The following is a 26936-nucleotide window of genomic DNA, read 5'->3' as shown; positions in this document are numbered from 1 at the left end:
CTATATCTCTCTCTCTCCCTCTCCCCTCCTCTCTCTCAAATGAATAAAAACATACTTTAAAAAAATTTTTTTTCAATAAATGCTATTACATTATTCATCATCCTCACTCTTACTCTGAATATCAAAACATTAAAAATCAACTTTTATTTTCTAAATTATGTTCATGTTTAAGATGGTCTGGTAAAAAAAAAAAAAAAAGATGGTCTGGTAGAACTAAAGTTAACAGGGTCCATAGGATCATCCAGGCATACCAGAAATTTAGACTTTTTTGAAAGCAAGAAAAATGTTTTAAGCAGGGAAATAATATAATCAGATTTTCAGTTAATAACAGTGGGAAATGGGGTATGAGGTTAGTGCAGAGGCAAATGTAAAAATTGAAGCATTAATATTCAAGAGAGGATGAGGGCTTTACTAAGGCACTAAAACAAGGGACCAACAGAAGGAAATACACTAGAAAAGGTCTGAATCATTAATTATATGTGCAGAGTGGAAAAAAAGATAAACACAGATTTGTCGAATGACTGGGTGAAAGTCAATGCCAATTTTCAGAGTAAGAATTCATCTGTAGTAAAAGATAATGAATTGAGACCTCCAGCTGGAGCCATCCAACAAGCCTTTGAATGTGAGGTCTAGAATTCAAGAGTGAGGTCAAGTACAGAGGTAAAGATCTGAGAGTCATATACCTATGAATGGTACTGAAGCTGACAGATATTAGGCAAAGTTTATATAGTTTTAAAAAGGTAAAAACAGAACCTTAGGAAATGCTACTATTGAAGAACCATGAATTAAGTAAGAATAATCTGCAAAGGACACAGAGAAAGGGAGAGTAGAGTGTAACAGACTAGAAAGATTTTGAGAATACAGTCAGTGAATGAGCAGTGGAGTAAAACCCCAGCCCTGGAAGATACATGAAGTGATGTGATAAAGAAAATAACAGGGGGGGGAAGCTCTGAACAGGAAAATGGATACCTCTTCCTCTGAGACTAGAGACAGAAATAAATCTACAGACAACAGCAGCAGAAAGTCAAGACATTAACAACTATGAACAGCAGCTCTCAAAGTGTGGGGAAGACATTTTCAGGGATCATTTAAGTCAAAACTTTTTTCATAATAATGCTATATTGACAACTGTCTTTTTCATTCTCATTCTCTCAGGAGTGTAGAGTGGAGTTTTCCAGAAACTATGTGAAGTGTGATATAGCAACCAACTAAATGCAGAAGCAGATATGAGGATTCAGCTGTCTTCTATTAACCCAGACATTTTTTAAAGAAATTTGCAAAAATGCTTAACAATGCTACTCTTCCCACTAATTTTCTGTTTGTTTGAGAAATAGTTATTTTCATTAAAAATGTAATGCATGTTAATACATGTTTATTTTCAGATATATTTAAAAAAATTTAAATATATCAGTTTTAATATCTAATATGGTAAATATAAATAGACATAACCTATAAAAACAAAGGCTCTTTGGGGGTCAATAAGACTTGTAAAGGGATCCTGAGACAAAAATTTTGATAATTGCTCACCTAGGACAGCAAGGATCATAAAAAGAATAAAATAGAAATCATAAGAGAATCATGTAAAATCTAAATGTGTTCACAAGTAGTTCTAATAAACCAGTGACCCAGTACTGATGCTTTTAGAGTCCCATAAAGTTTGTAATTATCCCCCCCCCCCAGGAATAAAACAAAACAGTTAATTCTAAAAGAATGCAGCAAAACTTTTAAATTCATGGGCTCTAGTACCAGATTTCCTAATCTTCAAATTCGTAATCTTCAAATCTTGGCTCTGTCACTACTTCTATCATCTCTAGCTAGTCAATCTTAGCATGCTTGAATTTTTTTCACCTCTAAAATACAAATGATGTGATATTAGTGGTACCAACCACACAGAAAATTGTCATTAAGATTAAATGACTTGGATAAAGTTGTACATGTGAAATTTATGTGATGTTACTGCAACTAATATTATACCTCCCCAAAACTTTTAAAACCAATTAAATGAATTAACACATATAAAGTGTTTGGTATCATACCAGGCACTGGTGGTCAGTGTTAGTTGTTGTGTTGATTTTTACTATTTTCATACAAAATCATTTTGGCTGAGAACAGGGACAACCTATCAAAAGTGTTAGCAGCTACCAGAACTGAAGAGCACTGAGGCAGCAAAGAGCATTTTCAGTGACCTGTAATTTTCCTTCAAAGATAAGATTTTTTAAAAAATCCTCATCCATTGATTTTTAGAGAGAGTGAGAGGGAGGGGGAGAGAAAGAGAAACATCGATGTGAGAGAGACACACTGATTGGCAGCCTCCCACAACAGGGATCAAACCTGCAACCCAGGTATGTGCCCTTGACTGGGAACCAAACCTGCAACCCTTCGGTGCATGGGGTGCCGCTCTAACCACTGAGCACACTGGCCAGGGCAAAGATGCGATTTCTTTTCCCAAGCCACACAGAGTCTCCTTTGATGCCACAAGTACTGTGACTTCCACTGTTCTCAACCACTCTCAGTAAAGTAAGACTGATAAAGGAAAGAATTTTATTTTTTTAGCAAAGTATATTTTTTATTCTTTAAGTGATCTTCAAATGGGCCAATAAATAATTAAGACTTACCTTTACACATTGTTCAGCTAAGTCTCTGCTAGTCCTGTTGTTAAGTTCGACCACAACCAAACGATTACAAAGTGCTTTTATAGCTCCATCTACACCAACAATCCTTCGGGTGCATTCTGCAGACACATCCAGGTAGTATGTTATTGCACGAGCTGTTACCTCTAACACATTGTCTGGAGCACTTTCATCAAGAAAAATTTTGCAGAGGGCTGGTAAGAAAGTGCGTGGAGGGCATCTGTAGTAAAAGAAATCATATTACACTTAGAATTACTAAACTCATAACATCAAAATAGTAACAAAATAATAGATAAAACTACAATATAATATATCATGTTCAATACTGGATCACATGTGTATTAGGTAATATTTCTCACACTGCTTTTAATCTCTTTAACAATACTCACATGCTAATTTCATCATTGCTGAAAATATCAACATATAAATAGTTTAAAGTGGCAGGATTAACTTGAACCTATGTTTAAAGAATCCTATTCAATACTCAGCTGGAACATCAACTGTTGTGGAAAACTCTCCGTAACCTCTCTAAATAGTTAAGTGATACTTTCATGTTCCTAAAACCTCATAAAAACAGTGCCCACACTGTTTAATGTATCAGTGTATTTACATGAAGAGTTTCTGAAGGACAGGGACATTCTTCAATTCATATTTTATGGGAACAAATGTTGACTTGGGATTTAACAGACCAGGGTAAAACAGGTAAAACAAAGAACAACAGCTATGTAAACTTTCTGGTCCTGTTTCCTCGTCTGTAAAACAAAGATAGTATCTTAACAGTACCTACTTTATATGGATGTTATGAAGATTAAATGAAATTATATACATTAAACACTTAGCCCAGTACCTTGTCACCATATTAAAGAATTAACTTTGGCTCTCCTTCTCTCCTATGAACAGTCTAACATGTGCTATATAAACTTGAGTAAGACAGTTTTATCAAAACAGAATTCTTGAGTTATCAATAATATCCCCTATATTTTAATCATTTAAAATATGAAAGACCATAATTTACATTTGGTAGTAATTTCAGTTATATGACATCAAATACATTATTCTAACTCTCTGCATATGGGCTACAAATACACAAAACAGTTACTCTCCACGTTTTAATGAAATTACTTTTCCTCCAATTTTTAGTATGTGCATATCTTTAGCAGCTTTTTAAAAATATCTGTACGGCCCGGCCAGGCGTGGCTCAGCGGTTCAGCATCGACCTAGGATCCAGGAGATTGAGGTTCGATTCCCGGTCAGGGCACATGCCCAGGTTGTGGGCTCGATCAATGACTCTCATCATTGATGTTTCTATCTCTCTCTCTCCCTCTCCTTTCCTCTCTCTGAAATCAATAAAGATATATATATATATATATTTTTTAATCTGTATGAACTTCAAAGTAGCTCTACTCCTTAGTAAATGCATAGATGATCTTAACTTAAGTGGCCCAGCAGCAGGAATTTATCACAAAGATTTTAGAAGCTCTCTTTGCATTCAGTGATTGACCAGCCACTGATTAAACACAGGTGGTTTTATTAACTAGCAACACTATTTTTTTAATTCTCATCTTTTATTGAAGGAAATAAAACTTGTGCTACAGCCCTGCCGGGCATGGCTCAGCAGTTGAGCATCAACCTAGGATCCAGGAGAGATAGCGGTTCCATTCCCGGTCATGCGCCAGTTGCAGGCTCCATCCCCAGTTAGGGGGGGGGGGCGGGGGGGGCAATCAATGATGACTCATCGTTCATGTTTCTATCTCTCTCTCCCTCTCCCTTCCTCTCTCTGAGATCAATGGATACATATTTTAAAAACAAAACAAAACCTGTGTTACAGATGCAGTGGTACCTCAGCATGTCAAGGCAGCCAATGGGGCTGATGTGACAAGCCACAATGCTAACCAGGGGTCCTACCACAGTGGGAGGACCAAAACTGCAAAGAAAGCAGGAGGTAGCAAGCATGCCCAAAACCCAGTGCAAGTATTTCCATTTGCAGAGAGCTTGGCCATGCATTATAGCAGAGTATCATCTCAGGCCACCAAATCCACTCACAACTAACATGTAGTCTCAGTTTGGAGATCCTTCTCTTTGACCCAAAGATTCAGGCCATCAGCAGTCACTAGTAATTTTTCTTAGGAAATGGTTTGTGGCCAGGAGACAGTCCCTTTGTTCTGAGGTAAGATCAGAAGACTAACTAGCATATGAGAATCTGAAAGTATTTCTGCTGCTCTCTACATATGCATATGTAGTAAACTGAAGAGATGAGATTATAAAAGTGTTAATACTACTGAGGAACAACATAGTCTAAAAAAGTAATGTTTCTGGCCCCAGGTAGGTAGCTCAGTTTGTTGGAGTGTCCTCCTGTACACCAAGAATGTTGCAGGTTCAAATCCCAGTCAGGGCACATACCTAGGTTTCAGGTTTGATCCCGGGTAGGAACATATACAGGAGGCAACCAAGGGATGTTTCTCTCTCACATCGATATTTCTTTCTCTCTCCACCTTCCTCTCTCTCTGAAATCAAACACATCCTCGAGTGAGGATCCAAAAAAAAGTAATTTTTTTCTTTAGAAAACAACAGCTTTTGAATAAAGAATAAAATGCTGAAGTTGACAGTCCTTGACTCAAATGGTAAGAATGAATCTACCATATGCTTTATATTAAAAATAAAATCATTCATCTATACTTCTTATCAGGACAAAAACTGAATGTCAAAAAATTTTTAAGAGAAACGTTTAGTATAACTTTCTGTATTTCATGGGTATATGTAGTCCACAATTAAAAATCTGAGGAAAAACTATGTTCCCTGCTGTGCTGTATCTCCTGAACAAGTATGGTTAAAGGGCCAATTGAAAAAAAGAAAAGTTCTAAACATAGGTTCTTAGATTTTAACTGCAATTAATTTGATTTCTAAGAGAAAAATAAAGATGGTCTGCATACATAACTTATTTCATGTCAGCCATAATGAAAAACTGCTTTGTGAACTTTCTAAATGTGATACAAAACATCTGTTACACTTTTGGCTAACAGACAAGAGGAAAAATAATATTCCAGCTCCTCGGTTACTTTTTCAACAATGAGAAGGTATTTAAGCATATTCATATATATATATATATATATATATATATATATATATATATATACACACACATATAAATACACACACACATACACATATATTTTTTAAAATAACTAATTTTTCAACTTAGAATCATTTCAAATTAGAAAATCTCAACAATACAAATTAACTGTAAATTGAGCAAAGAGGTAAGGAAAAACATGCCAATGTTAATTCTAAAAAATACAGAATGTTGAAAAAACTATAGTTTCATTACTTGTAAATTCATACTGAAAATAAAACAAATTACTAAAAAGCGCTGTTTCCTAACATACTCTGGTGCACATCCTGCTTTAATATAGCCATTATAATATAAACATGTAAGACTTTAAAACTATCTTTTCAGTTACTGGTGAGGGAATTTCTTAGTATCATTTCCAAAGAAACCCTAGATTCAAAGATAATTCAACTCAGTCTTTAAATTCATTTTGAGCTTTATGGTTCTTCACAAAGCACTGGCTAACTTCCATGAACAAGACTCAAGTCCCCTGCCTTTTCCGTTGGCATAATCTTCCCTGGGTCTGAATCTATGTCAATAGGAATTAACTAAAAAAAAAAATTTACATAATCAAATATTGTTACAAAAAACAATATTTACATTACACTATAAATTTGTGATTATCCACCTCAAATGAGCACAATGTTCAATAATTCTGCTACATTTCTTCCACTGTCTGCAGTATTTCACACACCTTTTTTCCCCTCAATTTTCTTGACTTTGTAACTCCCTTGGTTTTCCACTGTAGCCTCAGCCATAAACTCCCTTCTCTTCTCTCTCTAGTTGATCTCATCTATTCCCTTAGTTCATACACCATGAATATAAATCTCATCACATACTATAAAATGTTATCTCCACCCCAGACCAACTCATATCACTATCTCCATTTAGAATTATCACAAGCATCTTAAAATGAGCACATTCAAAAAACATCTAATATGTTCCTTCACTCCCAAATCACCGCCTTTGTAAAATGTCACAATCATCCAGAAAGCCAGAAACCTGAGAATTATCCTTAGTTTTTCCCTCTATTTTCTTCACATTATACATCTAATCCATCAGTTAAATCCCACCAAATTTCCTCTAAACTATATTCTAAATTTGTCCACTTCTCTCCATATCCTTTTACAACAACCCTAATCTTAGCCAACTTCAAACCCTGTTTGGACTACTGAAACAGCCACTTAGACATCCACGAACAGATCTAGCACTAGTGGTGAGGAGGGTTATCTCTACAGGGAAGAGAGAGTCAAGTCTGGCATAGGGTGTCAGAGCATAAGCAAGGTAAAGGGAGCATCTGTGCAGGGGAATGCCTCAGTAATGGCAACTGATACATACAAGGGAAATGATCAAATAAACAAACATATTAAGGATAACAAGAGTGGCACTGGCCTGGTAGCTTCGCTGGTTAGTGTGTCATTCCGATTCGCCAAGAATGCTAGTTCAATCCCCAGGCAGGGCACATACAAGAGACATAGAAGCATGAAACAGACTGAGGGATAGCAGAGGGAAGGCGGCGGGGTGGGGGAATGGGTGGGAAGAGATTAATCAAGGAACTTATATGCATATATGCACAACCTATGGGACACAGACAATGGTATGAGGAAGGCCTGGAGGTGGGGTGGATGAGGAATGGAGGGGATCAATGGGGGAAAAAAGGGGACATCTGTAATACTTTCAACAATAAAGATAAGTTTAAAGAAACAAATAAAAAAAAGAATCAACCAATGAAAGCGTAAGTGGAAAATAAAATCGATGTCTCTTTCTGTTTCTCTCTTTTCCTCCCTACCCCCTTCCCCTCTTGCTTTAAAAAAAAAAAAAATCGATTTAAAAATTTTTTTAAAAATTTTTTTAAAGGATAACATGAGCCAGGTTTCTCACTGTAGAATAGAGTTGCAAATACAGTAAGAGAAAAGTAGAATGAACCTGTGGCGTTAGACTGGAACTGGAGGTATGGGTATAAACTCAAGGTTTTCAATAGAGACAGATAGAAATAGAAAAATGCTAATATGCATGCTAGTCCCTCTGCCTAAAATGCTTTCCCCCCCAACTCTTCTCATAGCTGACTCTTTGTCACCTTTCTTGTATTAGCCTAAATGTCACCTCCTCAGATTTTAGACTTACCTTTCCCAACTACCCAAAACAGAACTCCGTTTTTTTGGTCTTAATTTTACAATTTATATTTTATTTTCTATTATCCACTGTAACTCTCCCCTAAAGACCTATAAGCTCATTAGGGGAGATTTATTTCATACAGCACCCAGTAGGGTTCTCTACACGTAAGAGACACTCAAGTTTTATTGAACGCCTCCCTCATGAATCCCCTCCCCAAAACACAAAAAAGGTAAATCCACTTCCATCTTTTCACAGTATAGCAAAATGCCAATCTAACCTAAACTGCTCTCCTAAATCACAGAACTACAGACCCAACTGCCTCCCCTACTCATCTATCATTACCTGGATATATTTTCAGGAACCATCAGACACAACCAAAACTAAACCAAGTTTCCTTACCAAAAACCATACTACTTATTCTCTAACCTACCATCTACCCAGATACTCAAATAAAAAATCATAAAATTCTTCCAAAATCCTGTTTATAAAACTTAAAATCCAATACCTAATCTTGATGGTTTTACCTCCTGTTTAGCATCTGTCCCTTTCCTTGAATTCCAACCCTCATTATTTCTTACCAGGATTACTACAACAGCTTCCTAATAAGGATCTCTCATTAGACATTCTAGTTCATTCACCAATCTATCACCCAAGTTATTTTTCGAAAACACAAATCTGATACTGTCATATCTGGCTTTATTCCTAATTAATTCCCTACTAACTTGAGAATAAAATCCAAATTCATCAGGATTACAGATCTGGCCTGCGATCAGCTTCATTCGTTGCCTCTCTCCCCACCCCTTCTCACATACAAACATTCTACTCCTGCTTTACCAAACATTAGAACTAATACTCATAATGCCCACTCTACTCTAAAGTTTCCAGACCCCTCATGCCCTTGCACATGCTCCCTCTGTAAGAAACACTCTAGTCCCCTTTCTTCCTCTTTTTCACTTGTATTTCTTTTCAAAGCAACTTTTAAAATTAAATTTTAAAATGTTAAGACGACTCAGGTCAGAAAGTACCTCCTCTAGGAAGCCTGCCTTAGGCCAACCTCAGAACATTCAGTGAATCCCATTTATCAAAAGCAGCCGGTGTGGCCCAATTGGTCGGGCCTCATCCTGAGCACCAAAAGGTTGCTAGTTCCATTCCCAGTCAGGGCACATGCCCGGGTTTCATGCTCAATCCCCAGTAGGGGGCATGCAGGAGGCAGCGGACTGATGTCACATTGATGTTTCTCTCTCTCCCTTTCCCTTCCTCTGTCTCTAAAATTCAATTATATTTTCCCATTTACCTGTCTCCTCCACGAAAACATGAATTTCTTGACAGCAGGGTTCATACATTATCTCTCTGTTTTCCTATAACCAAGTCCAGTAGTTATTACATAGTGAACACTCAAATATTTGATAAATGAATACGTGAAAATAATCCCTGTCTCAAGAAATTCAGTTTAATAGGGAGAAAGACAATGTAATTAAGTAAAAATAAATATGAGTGCTATAATCAAAACTTAAATGAAGTAGATTCATAAGAAGTTCTTAGAAGAAAAGCTCAACTCGGGATTTGCAGAAAGAAAAACCTCACAAAAAAAGAAGTTGGAGTTAAATCAAGGTATTCTCTGACTTGAGGAGTTATTGCAAGGATTTAAGATAATGCATATAAAATATATAGTACAGTGCTTAGGACATAAAAAGTGCTCAATAAACCATATGGTAGGAGTAGGCCAAGCAGATAAGCTCTTGTATTCTAAGAATGGCATGTGCAAAGGATGGAAGCTTGAAGAATTATGTAATGTGGAAGATCGCATTTTCAAGCAATATCCACAACATTATCTCCCATCCTACATATCCATATATTCTTTTTTTTAAAAAAATATATCTTTATTGATCTCAGAGAGAGGAAAGGAGAGGGCAGAGAGAGATAGAAACATCAATGATGAGACAGTCATTGATCGGCCAACCCGCAACCCGGGCATGTGCCCTGACCGGGAATCAAACCCTGATTGCCTGGATCCTAGGTAGATGCTCAACCTGCCAAGCCACGCCCGGCTGGGCCATATATTCTTTTTTATAGAGTGACTATGACATTCTTCCCATTGAGAGGGCCTACGTTCTCACCCCTTGAATCTGGGCAGGTTTATGATTACAATGAAAGTGGCCACTTTGTGAGTTCTAAAACTAAACCATAAACCAATAAAAGCTACTACTGGTTTCTCTTGGGAATCTTGCTCTTAGAATACAATCATCATGCTGTGAGGAAGTCCAAGTAGCCACATCACAAAGCCAGCAGGTGTTGCAACTAACAAACCCAGGGGAGATCCCAATTAGAAAAAGTCAGTATTCAGGGCATGTGAGAAAACAAGTCACCAGATGATTCCAGTGCCTAGTCATTAAGATTTTGTTTTTATTTGTAAGTAGAATCATACTATAAATAGTATCCTATAATTTGTTCATTTCCTCAATAGATATGTTGTGACCACGTTTCCACATAAACATAAACAGACCTAGCTCAATCTTTCTAATGTCTACATAATATCCAATATAATGAATTGCCATACATTAACAACCATTTAAGTGATTTCCAGTGTTTTACTATTTGAAACAGTGCTGCAATAAACAATCTTTTTTTTTTAACAGTCACCAAATGTGAATTCTTATTTCCCTTGCAAGAGCAAAAGGTTCTTTAAAATCCTTCAGCCACTAGTGAAATGATCAGACAAGAAAAAAACTTTAGGTTTTTTTCATCAAAAATAAATACAGTTGCATGGAGCTGCTCATGATCTCAACCAAACTAAAAATGGGAAGGCAGGGAGCCAAAACATTACTTAACAACTCTTCAACAATGGGTCACTCCGTGAGAGGAGAGGACAAGGGGCCTGGCCACACCATCTCAGTGCAGGAAGCCATGGCTGGATTGGATCAGATCTGGTTCTGATAACATGCAGAACTGCACTCGTGACAGCTGGGTCTGAGGAGCAGAGTGAGCGGTGACACCACAGCTGGGTGGGTGGTGGTGGCAGAGCAGGACCTTACTGTTACAGCTCCTTCATTCTGCTGAGAGCACTGCCAGCATGGAACAACTCAATCTGGGTCCCGTTGAAGGTGTGGTTCAGGAAGATGACCTCCTGGGTCCAGTTGGGATGCTTGATGATGCATTTCAGGGGCTTGTCAGGAGCAAAGTCCTTCAGACCCTGGTCAGCTTATCCATGGGGTGAATCTTGTTGTAGTCGGATGGGTCAGCAAAGGTGAGGTGCAGCAGGCCATGCTTCCTCAAGTTGGTTTCATGGATCCTGGCAAAGCTCTTGGTGATGGCTCGATCCCTAAGATGGTGGGGTTCCAGTGTCACCATGGGCCCGGCTTGAGTCCCTGTCATAGTTCTCATCTCCAATCACCACCCACCAGATGCCATGTTTCTTGTAGTAGCGAGCAGTGTCAGGGACAGGACCAAACTCCTGGGTGATCACATTGTGCACAGAGTTGACCTTGCCATTTTTTATGTTGATGGCACCAATGAGCAGCAGGTTGTTGGAGATGTTGTCCAGGTGCCCACAGAACTTGAGCCAGGGGCCAGCAGCTGAGATGTGGTCAGCAGTACACTTCCCTTTAACTTAATAAGGATTTGCAGGTCCTCCAGGTCTTTGCCATCCCATTTGTCAAAAGGCTCAAAGAAGCTGCAGGCGGCTGGCTGGTGGGACTCACATCCCCTTGCTGCTCTCCTTGGGATGGTGCTGGTAGGTGTCCTGCCCAGGGTTAAACTCCACACATGGAAACTCATCCACATCCAGAGCCTCCAGCTTGAACTTCTTGCCATCCTCGCCTGTCAGGGAGTCAGTCTCTGGGTTGAACTTGAGGGTACCAGCAATGGCCAGGGCCATGACAATCTCTGAGGACCTGACAAAGGCATGGGTGTCAGGGTTCATGTTGTTGCATCCAATGAAGTTCCTGTTGTAGGAGGTTCTTCTCCCCGTTCTTGATGGTCCCACTGGTCAATGCAGGGGCCATAGGCATTGGCCAGGAAAAGCTACCCACATCCCTCAGGACCTGTGCATAGCTGTCCCACCAATGGTGGCATGAGTCTGCTCAAAGGTCAGTGTGATGGTGAACTGGGACTTGCACTTGAGACCATGGGCCAATACCTGCTAGGACACAGCTACTGAACACCCCATGTCCTCATAGCTGGAACTGGTGTAGCTGCCAATCAGACCCACTCTAATGTCCAATGGCCATCCTTCCTTCTCTGCCACAGTGCTCACTTCTGCCACAGGATGAGCCAGGTCAGAGGTAAAGCTCCCACTGATGTGAGGCTTCAGCTTGTTGAGGTTAATTTCAGTCAGTTGGTCATAATGGGTTAGGTACCAAGTGACCCTTGAATTCATCAGCAAGGTTGGCAATGTCTGCCCAGCCTGTCTTGCTCAGATATTTTATTAATCCAGTGGTTTTAAGGAAACACTGAAGTTGTGGCCCTGATTTATGCACCCATGTTGCAGACTGTCACCATGCCAGTGCAGGATATGAAGTCTATGCCAGGACCACGGTACTCCACAGCAGCGCCCGTGCCACCTTTCACTGTGAGGATACCTGCCACCCTAAGATCACATCTTTGGGTGAGATCCAACTGGAGAGTGAGCCCATCAGCTTTACAATACTCAACTTGGGGCACTTCAGCCATGACGTCCACCTCACTGGCACCCCAACTCCAAAGCCAATGCCCCCCAGGCCACCGCTATTGAGGGTATAGGAATCACTGCCAATCAGAAGAACCCCAGGGTATGCATAGTTTTCCAGAATGATCTGGTAAATGATTTCGGAGCCAGGCCACCAAAAGTCCATGCTCTGTTTGGTAGCTGCAGTTGTCAGGAAATTATACACTTCTTGGTTTACGTCCTTGACCTGAGGCAGGTCTTTCTCACCCCTGAGCTGGGCGTCGATCAGATGGTCACAGTGGATGGTGGACAACATGGCCACCTTGGGCAGCCCACTGCGGATAAATTATAGCATGGCAATCTTGTCTGTAGCATCCTGCATGACCACGGCAGCAGCTGCAGGTACATCTTGCCTTGCTCAATCTCCTGATTAGATGGGTGACCCAGGTGTCCATATATAATCTCAGAGAGGGTCAGAGGCAGGTTCAATCTGCAGCTGGGTCACCAGGAGGCTGTAAGGTGCCATTTTGTGCACTGACAAAAGATGAGGTTGCGTGCAACGAGTAGTCCTGAAATATATCTTTGCACAACTATATGAGTATTTATGAAGGACTCTCAGAAGTGTTTCGGTGTGTACATTTTTAGTTTGACAGAGATTATCAAACTGACTTCTGAAGAAGCTATACCAATGTATAATCCCACCAGAAGCATTTAGAGTACTTATCTCCCCACCGTAGGCCACATAGAATAGTATTACCTTTAAATTTTTCCTAAACTGATAACTATTTTTTAACTTCATTCCATAAATTGTGGTTGGCTACAACAATTAACAAACTTTTACAATTAAACACAAAATATTCAAACCCTCACCAAGAAAATAAAAAAGAATCTGAAGTTGTATACATGTATGCACAAACACTTCAACATACAAAAGTCTCTAATTAAAATAGCAAAAGTCATAAATAAATCCCAAAGTAAATTCAATCATTCATATTTTATTTCTGTATGTTTGGTTTGATACAGACTTTACTTCTGCATAAACATGTACTTGAGGCAGATATGAAACATAAAACTGCCACTCTGGGCATATATTAACATCATTTTAAAACTTGCATTCCAATTTCTCGTAAAAGATAAAAATCAAAATTTACTAACCTACTTTCATTCCTGCAAGGAACTTATAGCATTATCTTCAATTAGATTTTCCTACAATCAACTCTAAAGTTTAAAACAATCAAAAACCACAAGTCCTCTACCAAAAACAGTACAATTTTGAAGTTAGTTACGAGAAGGTAATTTTATACAAACATATTTGGTCAGAATTCTAAAAATAATTAAATATTACTTCAAACAGATAAGGAAACTCTGATTTCCCCTTATATGTAATTTTGAAGTCAACAATTCCAAAAATATGTTATAAGGAAATAATGTATGTACAAAGATGCTCACAGTGACATAACCTATATATCTAACAACAAAGGTATGATTAAGTATATGACACATACATGATAAATCACACAGGTTTCTAAAAACTGCTTACTAAGGACTTGTTATGATAGAAATATTGTTTGATAGAAATATTAGGTAAAAGAAAAGGAAAAAAATCATATCCATTATTGTGCTTATCATGAGAGAAAAAACTAGAGCAAAAAGTTAAAATGGCTACCCTCTAGATTGTGCAATTATAGATAATTTTTATTCTCTAAACTTTGATTTTTCCAAGTTTTGAAACAAACATATTTTGTAACTCCTAAAAGAATACATGTAAAGTTTAGGGCTAGTCAACTGGAATAAGCTTATTATAGCCTGTCTCTCCTAAAGATTACAACCAAAAACCTTGGACAGAACACAAAAAAGCAACTATCTGAGGACTCTGAGTAGTAAACAACAGCAGATGGATTGGGGAAGGAAGTCAAAACAAGTAAGGATCCTTGATGGAAGTGAGTCAAAGAGTTTTTTCCTTCGCCTCTTTTCTTTTCCAGTTCTGACCCCTGGATAGACCAAGTCCCAAACTGTATAACAGGAGCACAAACAAAAACTGAGGGGACCAAGAAAAGGGGCCTCTGTAAGCCAGAGGGTATGAGGACAAATTCCTGGAGTTTTTTCCTCCCAGCACAGCCCTAAGGCCAGCCTCAAATGTAAGCCCCAGATAAAACTGAGTGGCACATGTACAGTCTATTGAAGGTGCCGTAGCATCTAAGACCCAGGAAAACTGAGAACTAAAAAAAGGAACCCCCTACCCTGGCCAGTGTGACTCAGTTGGCTGGGCATTGTCCAGTGTACCAAAAGATTGCTGGTTCCATTCCCAGTGAGGGCACATGCCCAGGTTGCGGGCTCGATCCCCAGTAGGAGCTGTGCAGGAAACATCCAATGGATATTTCTCTCTCGCATTGATGTTTCTCTCTCTCTCCCTCTCCCTTCTTCTCTCTCTAAAAATCAATAAAAAGTCTTAAAAAAAAGAGAGGAGAGGAGAGGGGAGAGCAGGGAAGGGGAGAGGAGGGGAGGGGAGGGAAGTAGGAGTGGGCGAGGGGAGGGAAGGAATGCCTGTAGTCAAAACAGCAGGAGAGGAATCCTATTCTTTTCTTCTCTCTTTTTTCTCATTATTTTCACCTCCAGGGCAGTCCCAGTCCTAGAAATTGTATTACATACAGCACAAGGGGAAAGAAGGTAAGAGGTTGAAGAGAAGTGTGGCTAAAATCCAAGAGAGCTCCAGTTTTCTAGCTAAAACACTAGGTTAAAAAGGCTCCTGATAGACAAAAGATGTAAGAGAAGTCTCAAAGAAGAAAGAGCTAAAAAAAAAAAAGGACCCCTGACACAAGACCCAAGCTCACCTCCAAACTGCACAAGTGGAGAACAGAGCTAATGACTTTGACAACAGAACTATGACATGATCTACCACTCAAGTCCTAGATTAAACTCTGAGTGACATATGCAGAGTAGATCCAAATATCATAACAAAGGGCTCTGAAACTGACTTTTGAACCACCACCTACAGTGGGCAAGACAGAACTTGCAGTCTAATCTACCCAAGCTGACTGCATGCCACAACAAAATCAACATACTCTAGAGGATTTTTATAAAACCCAGAGTCTCACAATATAATATTCCAAATGTTAGGATAAAATCCAAAATATCTTGAGACAAAAGGAATCAGTACAATCTGATCTGTCCAACTCAAGAAGACAGTCAACAGATGTAAGCTTGAGACAACCTAGATGTTTAAATAAGCAGAGAGAACTCTAAATCAGCTATTATAACTATATTCCATGAGGTAAATGGTAAAATTTTTGAAATGACTGAAAACAGACATTTTCAGAAAAGGTCTCTCTGTTCAAAAAACAGAAAGAAATAAAAAAATGTGAAAAACAGCCCGGCTGGCATGGCTCAGCAGAGTTGAGCATCGACCTATGATCCAGGAAATCGCTGTTCAATTCTCGGTCAGGACACATGCCCGGGTCGAAGGCTCGATCCCCAGCAGGGGATGTGCAGGAAGCCGGATCAATAATTCTCTCTCATCACTGACATTCCTACCTCTCTCTCCCTCTCCCTTCCTCCCCCTGAAATCAATAAAGATATATATTTCTTTAAAGTGTGAAAAACAATCAAGTAAAAATTTTAGAAATGACAAATACAATTTTGGGGGGAGGGAACTCACTGGATAGTCTCAAGAGCAGAATGAAGATGACATAGTGAACTTCAATATAGATCAATAAAAATTATCCAATTTGAAGAATAGAGAAAAAAGATTGGGGGGGGAAAGAAACAGAATGTTAGGGGCCTGAGAAAACACATCAAAAAGTGTAACATTTGTGCCACTGAAGTCCCAGAAAGAAAGAAGAAAATTGGTGCAGAAAATAGATTTGAAGATGAAACTTCTCAAATTTGATGAAATACAGATTCAAGAAGCTGAGCAAACCTCAAATGCAATAAATGCAAAGACAACCATGCACAGACAAATCATAATCAAACTGCAAAAAATGTTGAAAGCATCAAGAGGAAAAACAACACAAAGAAACAAAGATTAGAATGAATGCAGATTTCCTATCAGAAACCATAAAGGCCAGAAGATAGTGGAACATCTTTAAAATGCTGGAAAAACTGCCACCCCAGAATTCTATATCCAGCAAAAACATTTTCACAGCATGAAGGTAAAATAAAGACATTTTCAGATAAAGAAAAACTAAGAATTCATCACTAGCAGACTTCCCCTAAAAGAAATGCTAAAGAAGTTCTTCAGAATGAAAGAAAATACCAGAGAGATGCATGGAACTTGAGGAATAAGGGAAGAGCAACAGAAATGACAAATATCTGGATAATGTAATAGGTTATTTTTCTCCTATTAAACTGACTACTGAAAGTAAAAATAATAACACTGTATTTCGAGATTTTCAATGTATGTAGATTTAATAAATATGACAACTATTACATAAAGGCAGAGAGGGTAAAGATATGTACATGCTTGTAAGGTTTCTTCATTTTACTTTAAACAAAATATTAACCAACAAAACAAAAAAAAACACAGTATGTAAAATAAATAAAATGCTAAATATTCAAATAATTCAAAAGGCAGGGTGCTAGCTTCGGCAGCACATATACTAAAACTGGAACAATTCAGAGAAGGTTACCATGAACCCCTGCACAAGGATGACATGCAAATTTGTAAAGTGTTCCATATTTTGAAAAAAGGGCAGGAAATGGAAAGAGAGAAGTGAACAAACAACAGTAAAAAAAACAGAACAGCAAAAAGAAAAAAACCCCATAAAATAACATTAAACATGTATCCAAACATACCAAAAATTACATTAAATGTAAATAGTCTAAACTCACCCATTCGAAACAGATTGTCAGGTTGGATTAAAACAAAACAAGACAAAACCAAGAAAAAACAAGCCCTGGCCAGTGTAGCTAAATTGGTTGGCATCAGAAAGTACACAGAAAAGCCACCGATTAGGTTCTCAGTCAGGGCACATGCCCAGGTTGCAGGTTCGATCTCAGATCAGGTTTGTGCGGGAGGCAAGGGATCGGTTTCTCTCTCTCTCCCTCTCCCTTTAAAAATCAATAAAGATATATTTTAAAAAACACACATACACATAAAAATCTACTTTCTACAAGAAACCCACATTATATATAATGATATAAATTGGTTAAAGCTAAAAGGCTGGAAAAAGATACCAAACACTTTCAAAAGAAGGCCTGAGCCTGGCCAGTATGGCTCAGTTGGCTGAATGCACCAGGAAGTCACCAGTTAGATTTCTGCTCATAGGGCATATGCCCAGGTTGCAGGCTTGATCCCCAGTAGGGGCATGCAGAAGGCAGCCAATCGATGTATCTCTCTCTCTCTTCCTCTCCCTTCCTCTCTCTGAAATCAATAAAAATAAAAATAAAAGAAAGCTTGAGTGGCTATATTTATATCAGACAAAGTAAACTTCAGAACAAGGAAAATTACCGGAGATAAAGAGGGACATTACCTAATGATAAAAAGGTCAATTCACCAAGAAAACTTAACAATCCTAAAATCACCTAACAGGGCTTCAAAATACATGATGTGAAAACTGAGAGAACTGATGAGTAATAGATAAATCTACAATTATACTTGGAGACTTCAATATCTCTCTCAATAACCTAGCAAACAAAACAGAAAACTAACGAGGATATACACTGAACAAGTTTATTATCAATAAACTTGACTTAATTTGACATTTTTAGAACATCCCACCAAACAATAGCAGAATATACATCCTTTTCAATTGCATGTGGACCATTCACCAAAAAACAGACCATATCATGGACCATAAAACAAACCTTAACAAATTTAAAATAATTAAAATAATATGAAGCATGTTCTCTGACCACAATAGTAACACCGAAATATCTGGAAGATCCCTAAATATTTGGAAATTAAGCAATACACTTCTAAATAATCCAAAGGTAAAAATGAAACTTTCAAAGAAAATTTTAAAATATTTTGAACCAAATAAAAATATACATTAACTAAAGAAAAAAGAGAAATTTATAGTATTAAATGCTTATTAGAAAAGGTCTCAAATCACTAACCTCAGTTTCCACCAAAGAAATTAGGAAAAAAAGAGCAAATTAAACCCCAACCAACACAGAAGAAAATAATAAAGAGCAGAAATCAATGAAGCTTAAAAAAAGAAAAACAGAGAATGAATGAAACAAAAGCTGATTCTTTGACAATATTAACAAAACTGATAAATCTCTAGCCAGATTTATCAAAAGATAAAAATCACTAATATCAGGATGAAAAGAATTATCACTAGACACTGTACAAACATCCAAAGGATAAAAAGGAATACTTCAAACAACCCTATGCCCATAAATTTTAATTTATATTAAACAGACCAATTCCTTGCAAGACATACTACTAAAATTTACTGAAGAAGAATTAACCTAAACAGTCCTCTATTACAGAAACTGAATTAGTAGTAGAGACCTTCAAACATATCAATTTGCTGTCTTATGGTCTATGCTTTCAGTGTTCATTCAAGAAATATCTGTCTAACCTTGAGTCACAAAGGATTTCTCCTATGTTTTCTTCCAGAAGTTTTATAGTTTTAAATTTTAAATCTAGGTTTATGATTCATTTTGAGTGTAATTTTGTAAATGATTACAGGGTATGGATCAAAGTTAAGTTTTTCTTTTTTGCGTACGGATATGCAATTGTTCCAACCCCATTAAAAAAGTATCCTTTATCCACTTAACTGCCTTTGCACCTTTGTTGAAATAAGTTGTCTGTGTATGTGTGAGTCTATTTCTGAACTCTATTTCATTGGTCCATTTATTTTTACACCAATACCACACTGTTTTTATTATTATAGCTGTATAATAAGAACTGAAATACAGTAGCATTAGTTCTCCAACTTTATTCTTTTATTTTTTATTTTTTTAAAATATATCTTTATTGATTTCAGAGAGGAAGGAAGAGGGAGAGAGAGATAGAAACATCAATGATGAGAAAGTCATTGATCAGCTGTCTCCTGCATGCCCCCGGCTGGAGATTGAGCCTGCAACCCAGGCACGTGCCCTGGCCGGGAATCAAACCACGATCTCCTGGATCCTAAGTCAATGCTCAGCTGCTGAGCCATGCCCGGCAGGGCCAATTTTATCCTTTAAAAAAATTGTTCTGGCTAGTCTAGGTACTTTGTACTTCCATATGAATTTTGAAATGTTTGTCAATTTTCCATCTTGTCAGATTTATCTCTAGAATTTTAGAAGAAATGAAAACTCATTATTTACACATAAATCTGTATGTTTGTGTCAACTTTGATTACATAATCACCAAAACTAGAAAACCCTAAATGTCCTTCAAGAGGTAACTGGCACCCAGCCAGGCATGGCTCAGCGGTTCAGCATCAACCTAGGATCCAGGAGATCACAGTTAGATTCCCGGTCAGGGCACATGCCTGGGTTGGAAGCTCAATCCCCAGTCAGGAGTGTGCAGGAGGCAGCCGATCAATGATGACTCTCTCATCATTGATGTTTCTCTCTCTCTCTCTTTCTCTCTCTCTCTCTCTTTCTCTCTCTCCCTTTCTATCTCTGAAATCAATAAAGATATATTAAAAAGAAAAAGAGGTGACCGGCTAAACATCTGTGATATATACATAAAATGGAATACTACTCAGCAATGAAAGAGAAGGAACTATTATACACATAGCAACAGATGATTCTCAAATGCAAAATGCTACATGAAAGAAGCCAGGTTCAAAAGGCTTCATTCACACTGTATTCCATTTATATGACATTCTGAAAGAGTCAAAACTACAGCAACAGAGAACAGACCACTGGATGCTGGATGCCAGGCACTGATGCTGGAGGAGGGTTTAAATTAAGTTCAAAGGGATGGCTCTAGGGAATGTTTTGGGGTGATGGAACTGTTCTGAATTTCAAATGTGGTGGTGGTTACACAACTCTATGTGTTTGTCAAATTCAGACTTCAGCATACATAATTTAAATAAATTTAAGAAAAAATTAAACATCATGCATATTCACAGCTCTCCCTGAATAGTGCTAAAAGTATACATTTATGGCACAAAACTTTATATACATTACAATTAAAGAGTTATTCAAAATTTTAAACTTGCTAAATATTTACCTCTTACATTAGAGGTAGAAATTATTTTTTATATACTAAACCCATTACTACACTATAATACCAATTTATAGGCCCAAAGGTAGCCTAATTAGGAAACTTTAAGATCACCCAGTCTATACAGAACCACTATCAGACCAGTCAACCACACAAATGATATTAAGAAGAATCTTTAGATGAGTCCAATTTTAAGCAATCGTTTCCAAAATGCTACCTGTGGTGACATCAGAATCTTTCCCTAATGGAAGTGGAAATTAGTAACTTAAAACAAGAACAACAAAAATTTCATGAGGTTCCAAAGAGAAAGAATTTCCCTTGAGAACTGTAACAGTTTCTATACTACTATACTATAACTATCATAGGCATTTTTCAGACTGCATCACTCGGACATGGGCCAAGATTTCAGAACAATTTACAATATAAAGAAATTTAACTTGTTTTAAATAAAAGAAGTTATCTATAAGCGGCAATATTTTACTGAGTATAGTCTAAAAATTGGGCACTTCCTTTATTAACAACTAAAAATTGTAACTGTAAAAGATTAATTTGGCTTCTTGAAGATAATAACATTATGTTGTTGTTAATCCTCATCCGAGATATTTTTTCCACTGATTTTCAGAGAGTAGAAGGGGTGGGGAGGGAGGGAGAGAGAGAGGGAGAGAGAGAGAGACACACTGACTGGTTGCCTCTGGCACTGACCCCAACCGGGCCACGGACAGAACCTGCAACCCAGGTACATGCCCTTGACTGGGATTCAAACCCGAGATGCTTTGGTGCGCACCAGCCGACGCTTCAGCAGCTTAGCCATGCCAGCCAGGGCTAATAACATCTTTCGATCCATTTCATCCTTTATTCTATTACTGCCACTACTCCCAGCCTTGACACTCTCTGTACTGCTTAATTTAAAATACTCTTGCCCAGCCGGCATGGCTCAGCGGTTGAGCATTGACCTATGACTCTGGAAATCAAGGTTCGATTCCCCATAGTAGCACATGCCCAGGTTTCGGGTTTGACCCCCAGTGGAGGAGGTGCAGGAGGCAGCCAGCCAATCAATGACTCTCTCATCATTGATGTTTCTCTCTTTCTCTCTCCCTCTCCCTTCCTCTCTCTGAAATCAATGAAGACATATTAAAAACAAAACCAAAAAAACCAACTGTTGGTATAGTAGTTGAAAATTATGGCCTTTCCTCACAAAGATAAAGGAGTAAGTCAAATTCCAATATGCAGACTTGCCTTACTACAATTAAAATACACACACAAACCAAACTGCAATTCATTCAACAAATATCTGTTGAATGCCTTTTTATGCCAAGTACTGTGCTAGTTGTTAGTGGGTAGAATACAAAGATGAGTAAGACAGTGCTAGGCTCTGAGGAACTCAAAGATCTAATGATACAGTCAAGTATGAAAAGTATACATATATATTGCTATATACTGTAAGTGTTTTGTTTTTTACATTTTAAAGGTGACAGACACTTTGGTTAACTTAATGAAAGCTCACTGAAGCTCAATTATCTATTGGCTCCCTAAAGCTGAAGGTTAAGAACCCTGAGAGAGAATGTTTCTCATCTTCCAGCACTTAGCTCTGCTGTCCACTGCAATGAAGCACACACTGTACACAGTTGTTATCTAGAGAAATTCACTTATTTAACTTTCTAGGATTATATGTATTTGATATAATAAACATTCTCTAATCAGAGAAGGACAGCTGCAGAGCTGATCAAAGAAAGTAATTTCACTTCCTTATTACTCTGCCATTGAGCAGAAGAAAACAAGAGTCAATATGGAAAAGGCAAGGGGGTAGAGAAAATACATATTGATGCTATCACTGTTTCTACTACAGAAAATACAACTTTCCTCCTCCTGCATACTCCCCAACCAGTTTTGTGACTCAGAAATATCTTACAAAGGCATTTTCCGCATAAGTGAAAAACAGGCACAATATAAAGAATTTCTTCAATCTGTTCAACATCTGGATATTAGCTATTGTGTATGCCAGGCACTATGCTTAGCAATGGAAAAACAAAAGTAGTAGTAGTATGTGAGACTGCAGGAGAGGACTCTGAAGGTGTATAAATGTTATCCATAAGGTAAAGAAGCCCAAAGGTTTTGCAAAAGAGAGTGGTACAATCAAATCAATATTTTAAGAATATCACTCTTGATATAGTTATTTCGAGGCAAGGATATCTGTTTTGAAGCTACTAGCACTATCTGAGCAAAATCATTTCCCCATACCAATCCTAGATATTATTATTTTAATTTTTATTGATTTTTAGAGAGAGAGGAAGGGAGGGGGAAATGGAGAAACATCGATTTGTTGTTCCACTTGCTTATGCATTCATTGGCTGATTAAGGTATGTGCTCTGACGAGGGATCAAACCCTCAACCTTGGTGTATCAGGACAATTAGATATTATTCTTTTTAATGTCCTACTCCAGGGGGAAAAATAGATGTCATCAGACAGTCAACTTTTTACCATTAAACCTAAAACATCTGCATCTAACCTCTCTACCTTCCCAGTTCTACAACAAGGAACACGCTACCTAAAACTTCTCTCCCCACCAGTGGATCAGAACTTTGCTACACAATGTGGGGTTTCCTAACCAACAGCTTCAGCCTTATCTGGTAGCACATGAGGAATGCAGAATATGAGGTACCACACCAGACCAACTAAATTACAATTTGCATTTTAACAAAATCCCCAGGTAATTCACATTATGCATATTAAAGTTTTAAAAGCACTGCTCCTGAAAAGAGTGAGTCAATTCTCTCACTTTTTTTTCAGAATCCTTACACTATGGATGATCCATTTTCTCTCCTATCACTTTGACCTTTAAAAAACCCACACCCCCATTCCAATCCAACTTCTCAAAAGCTTTCTGAATTCCACCACCATTTCTTCACTTCCTACTTACTGCTTGCTCAACCCATTCAAATAGGCCCCTCATCACCACTGTTGGTGCTTTAGCATGAATCAAGGTGGTGGCATTAAACTGTACTACTTAATAGTTTGTACTACCAAGTTTGGGCATGGAAACTTTAAATAACCAGCTTCACTACAGAGTTTTTTTGGTGAAGCAAACAAGTCATTAATTTCACTAATCTCAAACCTTGAGTACATCTTTTTAATATTTTACTTAAGGAAATGGGAAGTAAGCATCAAGCACTTCTGTACACCAAAGAATGATGGCTGTGTCAAGGAAAAGTACTTATACAATCTTTAGAGAGCCCAACTAGCCACTTTTTTCATGCAACACCATTTTTACTTGAAAGAACTTCAGTCAAACTGTGTTTATGCTGACTTGGATACCTGGCAAACATTTTCTCAAAAATTAACAAAGTAAGCCTTCCACTTCAAGGAAAACAATTTGACAGTATTTGCTGCCATTGAAAACATTCAAGTGTTCAAGCAAAAATTACAATTTTGGAAAACGTGTCTGCCATTGTGACACTGACAGCTTCCCAATATTTAAATTCTGATGAAATCAGTAGTCATATTAGCAAATGTGTTTTTGATACTGTAGGATAACATACATCAAATTAGAATATCTGTATACCTCAGTAGACCAACATTTTTTTTTTTTTTTTTTTTTTTTAGTATTTTATTGATTTCAGAGAGAGGAAAGGAGAGGGAGAGAAAGAGTTGAAACATCAACGATGAGAGAGTCATTGATCGGCTGCCTCCTGCACACCCCTGACCGGGGATCAAGCCCGCAACCCGGGCCGACCAGGAATCGAACATCGATCTACTGGGTCAAAGGTCAACTCTCAACCACTGAGCCATACCCGGCCGGCCTAGACCAATATTTTTCACATGACCAATAAGTATATGATTTTACTAATTTAAACATGGGTTAAAATCCACTCAACGTACAAGACAGACCAACAGATTTTAATGTAACAGTATGAAAAGTTAATTGACATAATTTCATAATCCACATTCTAACCCTTAAGAAACTATCATTTGCCCAGTTTTAGTATGGTATCCAAGGAGAATACTCATTAACGTAAAAAAAAAAACCTTGACAACATTCCTCCTTTTTCCAACTACATGAATGGAGGATGGGGTTTTTTCATATATTTCAATCAAAACAACGTAATGCAACAGACTGAACGCAGAAGCAGATATGAAAATCTAGCCAAATCAAACCTCATTACCTCAGCCCCTCAAAACATGGTCGTGTGCTCCATCCAGTATTCTCTCTCATTGAATGGCATCATCATTCATTGTAACCTGCATCACCCATGATACCTCCCCCTTTCTCACTCTCATGTCCAATTATTCAGTAAGTCCTATTTTACCTCCTACACGTGTCTCAAATTTATCCACTTATTTCTACTTTTATTACAAAATCCTCTCTCTAGATCATAATCTGACAAGTCTAGAAGCATTTGTTCTCAACTATTCACCATAAAGCAGGTAATGTTTTTAAAAGAAAATTTTAATCACATCACTCTTTCACTGCACTTCAACGCCTTCCCATTGCTGTTGGGATAAAACCAAAAGCATACACAAAAGACTCCATCTGATACTGATTCTATCTCAACCCAGGTCTCTCTCCAGCAACTTTTCCTCACCCCAGGAACATTAGCTTTTTCCAAGTTCCTCAATCATGCCATGCTTACTCCCACTTCAAATTTTTCACACACTGCCTTCCCTCTGAACACCCTTCTAGCCTGCCTTCTCATTCTCATACTTCATCTCATAAACTCCTACTCACCCTTCCATATCTCTAGGAAAAACCACTTACTCAAGAAAACCATTCCAACCGTCCTCACCCCTCCAGGTAATGTCCCTGCTATATGCTGTCACAGAACGCCAAACTTTTCCTTCATGGCACTTATCACAATTTATAACCACAATTTTAAAATTACTTAATATCTGTCTTTCCTATTAGACTATCAGGTACCATAAGGGCAGAGACTATATCTGTTTTGGTCATCATCATATCTCTAACTTGACATAAAATAAGACAATTTAAAAGATTTTTTAAAAAGCCTTGTCCTGTTGTATTATTTATCTTTTACTTCAAATATACAATAGGAGGTTTTTACCAGTGGATTCAACAACTTCGGAACTGAGACTCAAGGCTGTCTTCCTTGGGATATCTCTCAAAGAATATGCACTAGGAAAATGATTAATGGTGATTGCTTCTAGAGAGAACTGATTAGCCGGCAAACAGGAAAGGGAGAGACTTACTTTTTACTATATATCCTTCTGTGCCCTCATAATTAAGTAAAATTATTATTTTTTTAAATAGAGCAAGACTTTTAGTACCTAAAAGCACTATCCCTAACATTCCATTTTCTAGGTTTTCTGGGGAGATCTTATATTCTTCACAGATAAAATAACTTTTAAATTATATTATCTGCCCGGCTGCGTGTGGCTCAGCGGTTGAGCACCAACCTAGGATCCAGAAGATAGAGGTTCAATTCCCAGTCAGGGCACATGCCGGTGTTGCGGCTCGATCCCCAGTCAGGGGGCGTGCGGGAGGCAACCAGTCAATGACTCTCACCATCAAGGTTTCTCTCTCTCTCTCCCCCTCTCCCTTCCTCTCTCTGAAATCAATAAAGATATATTTTTTAAAAATAATAATAAAAATAAATAAATTATATTATCTGAAGATTTAATAGCAGGATCTACAACTCCCCAGGATTTATCTACTTATGACAATATGTATGATGATCATCTATTCTAATGTGAATGCAAAAGTACTCGTTTTTAACATTAAATTTAAAAACTATTAAATTTAACTCAATGACCTATCACAGATGAAAGCAAAAACTAACCCTGAACCTGCATTTTACTTTCTAGAGCACACTACCTTAGGTTCAGGCATTAATAAAAAGCATCTCAGCTTCATAGAAAAATGTATATACCTTAACTTCAAAAGACTAGCAAAACTAGTACAAAAAAATGGAGAGCCATGTACCATACTAAGTTAAAGGAAAAGAAAGTTATTATGTGAAAAGCACTGTGCTAGGAATTTCACAAGTATTATCCCACTGAATCTTCACAATAACTTGAACCCAAGTCTATCCCATTACAAACTTTCTACCATACCATCTGCCTTTCCTGACTAAATAGACATAAAACTTTTTTTTTTTTAAATATATCTTTATTGAGTTCAGAGAGAGGAAGGGAGAGGGGGAGAGAGAGAAACATCAATGATGAGACTCATTGATCGGCTGTAGCCTGCAACCTGGGCATGTGCCCTGACTGGGAACATCGATCTCCTGGATCCTAAGTCGATGCTCAACTACTGAGCCACGCCCAGCTGGGTGACATAAAACTATTAATACAAGCTAATCAGGCAAAAAAACATATCTGAA

General features: G+C 37.8%; 1 protein-coding gene and 1 pseudogene across 7 annotated transcripts in view; both read right to left on the bottom strand.

The window, feature by feature from the left end:
* HECTD1 (HECT domain E3 ubiquitin protein ligase 1) overlaps positions 1-26936 on the bottom strand; it is a 94197-nt gene that overhangs the window by 63018 nt on the left and 4243 nt on the right. For all 6 annotated transcript variants that reach the window (XM_081146056.1, XM_081146057.1, XM_081146058.1 and 3 more), the window contains exon 3: positions 2616-2850. In XM_081146056.1, coding sequence (XP_081002182.1) covers positions 2616-2850 — 235 coding nt within the window. The remainder of the gene's footprint in view (positions 1-2615; positions 2851-26936) is intronic.
* Positions 10886-21531, bottom strand: LOC308564362 (aconitate hydratase, mitochondrial pseudogene; annotated as a pseudogene). The gene is made up of 3 exons: positions 21364-21531; positions 13180-13310; positions 10886-12989 (listed from the first exon to the last, which is right to left on the bottom strand). The product of its transcript is annotated as an aconitate hydratase, mitochondrial pseudogene (transcript).

This window comes from Miniopterus schreibersii, assembly GCF_964146895.1.
Source record: "Miniopterus schreibersii genome assembly, chromosome: 1".
NCBI lineage: Eukaryota > Metazoa > Chordata > Mammalia > Chiroptera > Miniopteridae > Miniopterus > Miniopterus schreibersii.
Note: the sequence above shows the minus strand (reverse complement) of the source record. Positions and strands in the feature narration are given on the sequence as shown.